The sequence below is a fragment of the Alligator sinensis genome, unplaced genomic scaffold (genome assembly GCF_000455745.1).
Source record: "Alligator sinensis unplaced genomic scaffold, ASM45574v1 scaffold333_1, whole genome shotgun sequence".
Lineage (NCBI taxonomy): Eukaryota > Metazoa > Chordata > Crocodylia > Alligatoridae > Alligator > Alligator sinensis.
In genome coordinates, this window is record NW_005842381.1 from 317,245 (window position 1) to 319,771 (window position 2,527).

Genomic DNA, 2,527 nt, shown 5'->3' on the forward strand with positions numbered 1-2,527 from the left:
TACTTCACTGTTTGCCACATTGTATTGCACATAACTTGTGTTTTGCTTACCTATCAAATACTAAATGTTTTAAGTTAAATTTATTTACAACTTAAATTTACAGGTTAACTTATGGTAATGTTTGTCATATAAGAATTATATTCAGTCTGAATATGGCCCACTAATGTCAAATATAATAGAAACCAGGGTATATGTAATAGGAAGGAGCTCTAAACCATGTCAGGGACTGCACCACCTGAATGGTGTTTTAGCATTCCCATTTCTACATGTGTGTCAGTCAAGAAATATTTGGAGAAGTCTTTCAAAGTGATGTTTAGCTAAGATAGTCCTGGAAGTATGAGAGAAGCAAGGTTTTCTGGTGTCATGTGAAGAAGGGTATTTTGAGCCCCAAAGCATGTGTAACAGCTCTCCAACTGTACAGCTGACTTGACAAAAGATATCACCAAAAAATCCTTCTCTCTTCTCTACCTGAGTCTTGTCAGTCTGAGATTTAGCTCTTTTCTTATATAAAAGAACAGAACAGGAGACACCGCTCCTTGATATTTTTATAATTTATGGCAATCCTTGACCTGTCTTGCTTGCATTATTGCATACCACCATTAGCCCTTATTAACAAAACAAATTGAAACACAATGAAAGTTTAACACTCAAATGAATCCTAGAATAAAGAATGAAATAATTTCAACAATACCATGGAACCAAGCAATTTAAGGCCTGAGGGCTTACATCCCTGAATATGAACAAATGGGAGCAAGACCCTTGCAGAAATGGGACTCTCCTTACTAATGACTAATGAAATATGTCATGCCATTGTCCTTTGGTGAAAGCATTGTTATTCTAGGAGTTCCTTGTTTGAAAGACCAAGGAGAACAATGTTAAATTCATGAAAATAAATGTAAAAGTGGAAATATGAAGAAGTAGAAAAAGTCAAGAACCATCTTAAAGTTTTATGGATTTTGAAGGTGAAAATTGATAATGTTTAATATTTAAAATGTTTATAATATTAATACAGTTGATATTATTCTGCTCCAACAAGTTTTTCCATGCATATAAAACAGTGAGCTTGGCATCAATTTGGCTTAATAGAGCATCATAAACAAACTAGTCACTGGTATCTGCAAAACAGATAACATGCATTGTACTAAAATATATATGTCTGTAATTTGGAGGCTTTATATAAATCTGACACCAGTTTTGCTTACCTATTTCTCCAGTAGCTTCACTTTAATTGCACTAAGATTAATTTTACTTTTCACCCTATTCACAGAGGGCGATGAGATGGGAGTGATGGATAATCTGCTCGAAGCCCTGCAGTCAGGAGCAGCTTTCAGGGATCGTAGGAAACGAACACCAAGATGTCAGGGTAAGACATTTTCTAGAAAACTTTTGGTTATGAATTACAAAGAAGAAATAATCTTGTGCTCAAAGCAAGGGAAAAAAGTATCTTGCAAAGGCTTTTAACAGCTTTCATTGAAAGTTGGTCTTTCAGTTCTAGTGTGAAATCTCAGCAGGTTATAGCTATGTGATCACAAGTTTTAACTTGGTAACTGTGTCTTCAGATAACTGTAGACTCTGGAAAAAAAAAGAACAAGGCCACCTACTGTGTTTAATACAACAGTTGAATTTTTTTCTTTTTATGCACACTTGTTTTTTTTTTTTGTTTTATCTCTTATAATTATCAGTATAAATAATTTATTTGTTGTGATTTGCCCTGAAAATGTCACAGTACCTTCTCAGGGGACTGATACACGTGGCTGATTGTAATTCTCTGGTGTGACTTCATTTTGCACAAGTTGGGTTGAAAGCTATACTGTTTATGGAGAATAAATTACCCAAAGCTTCATGCTACTAAGTAACCAAGTGCACGCAATTTGTCAGATACATAAAATATTTAAATTGTTTTTTCTGCACAACTACCACTTATTAAATCTCATGGCAGCATATATTAGATTTCATTGTTTTTCATTTTTAACGTATCTCATGGCAAAAATGGTATTTTAATAAATCAAATTTGAAAACTACATATAAAATCAAACCATTGAGTCAGATCAATGCTTTGGATTTAAAAGAATGGTGCTGCTGGTGGAAGTTAACCTTGTAGCAAAGTTTATTAATCCATAAAAGCGCATGGTTTGCCAGCACTGTACCTAGACTCCTGGTGGCCCCAGGCAGACTTTTAGTATTGGGCCCCCCTTTGCCAGAGATAACGATAATAATTTTTAAATGACCATTTTGGGTCCCCGGGCAGCTGCCTAGTTCGCCCATGCCTGGGTTTGGTTCTCAATACTACAAGTTACATGTATGCAGGTGGCTTTTTATGTAACACAAGTTGATGTAATTTGTAATATAAAACTTTGGTCTGCAGGATGCTTAAATTCATTTTAGCTCAAAGGACTCTAGGCTCCTTGCCTATTTTTCTTCATATCTTATGCCTATGTGCTCCATGTAGATTCATAGATGTTAAGGTCGGAAGAGAACTCAGTAGATCATTGAGTCCAACCCCCTGGCCCGGGCAGGAAAGAGTCCT

The 2,527-nt window shown here is 35.5% G+C and overlaps 1 protein-coding gene across 1 annotated transcript in view; it reads left to right on the plus strand.

Annotated features, from left to right (window-relative positions):
• Positions 1 to 2,527, plus strand: part of LOC102387533 (protein diaphanous homolog 2-like) — a 455,665-nt gene that overhangs the window by 302,012 nt on the left and 151,126 nt on the right. Inside the window, exon 6 of the mRNA XM_006029471.3 lies at positions 1,268 to 1,363. Within this exon, the coding sequence (XP_006029533.2) occupies positions 1,268 to 1,363 (96 nt within the window). The remainder of the gene's footprint in view (positions 1 to 1,267; positions 1,364 to 2,527) is intronic.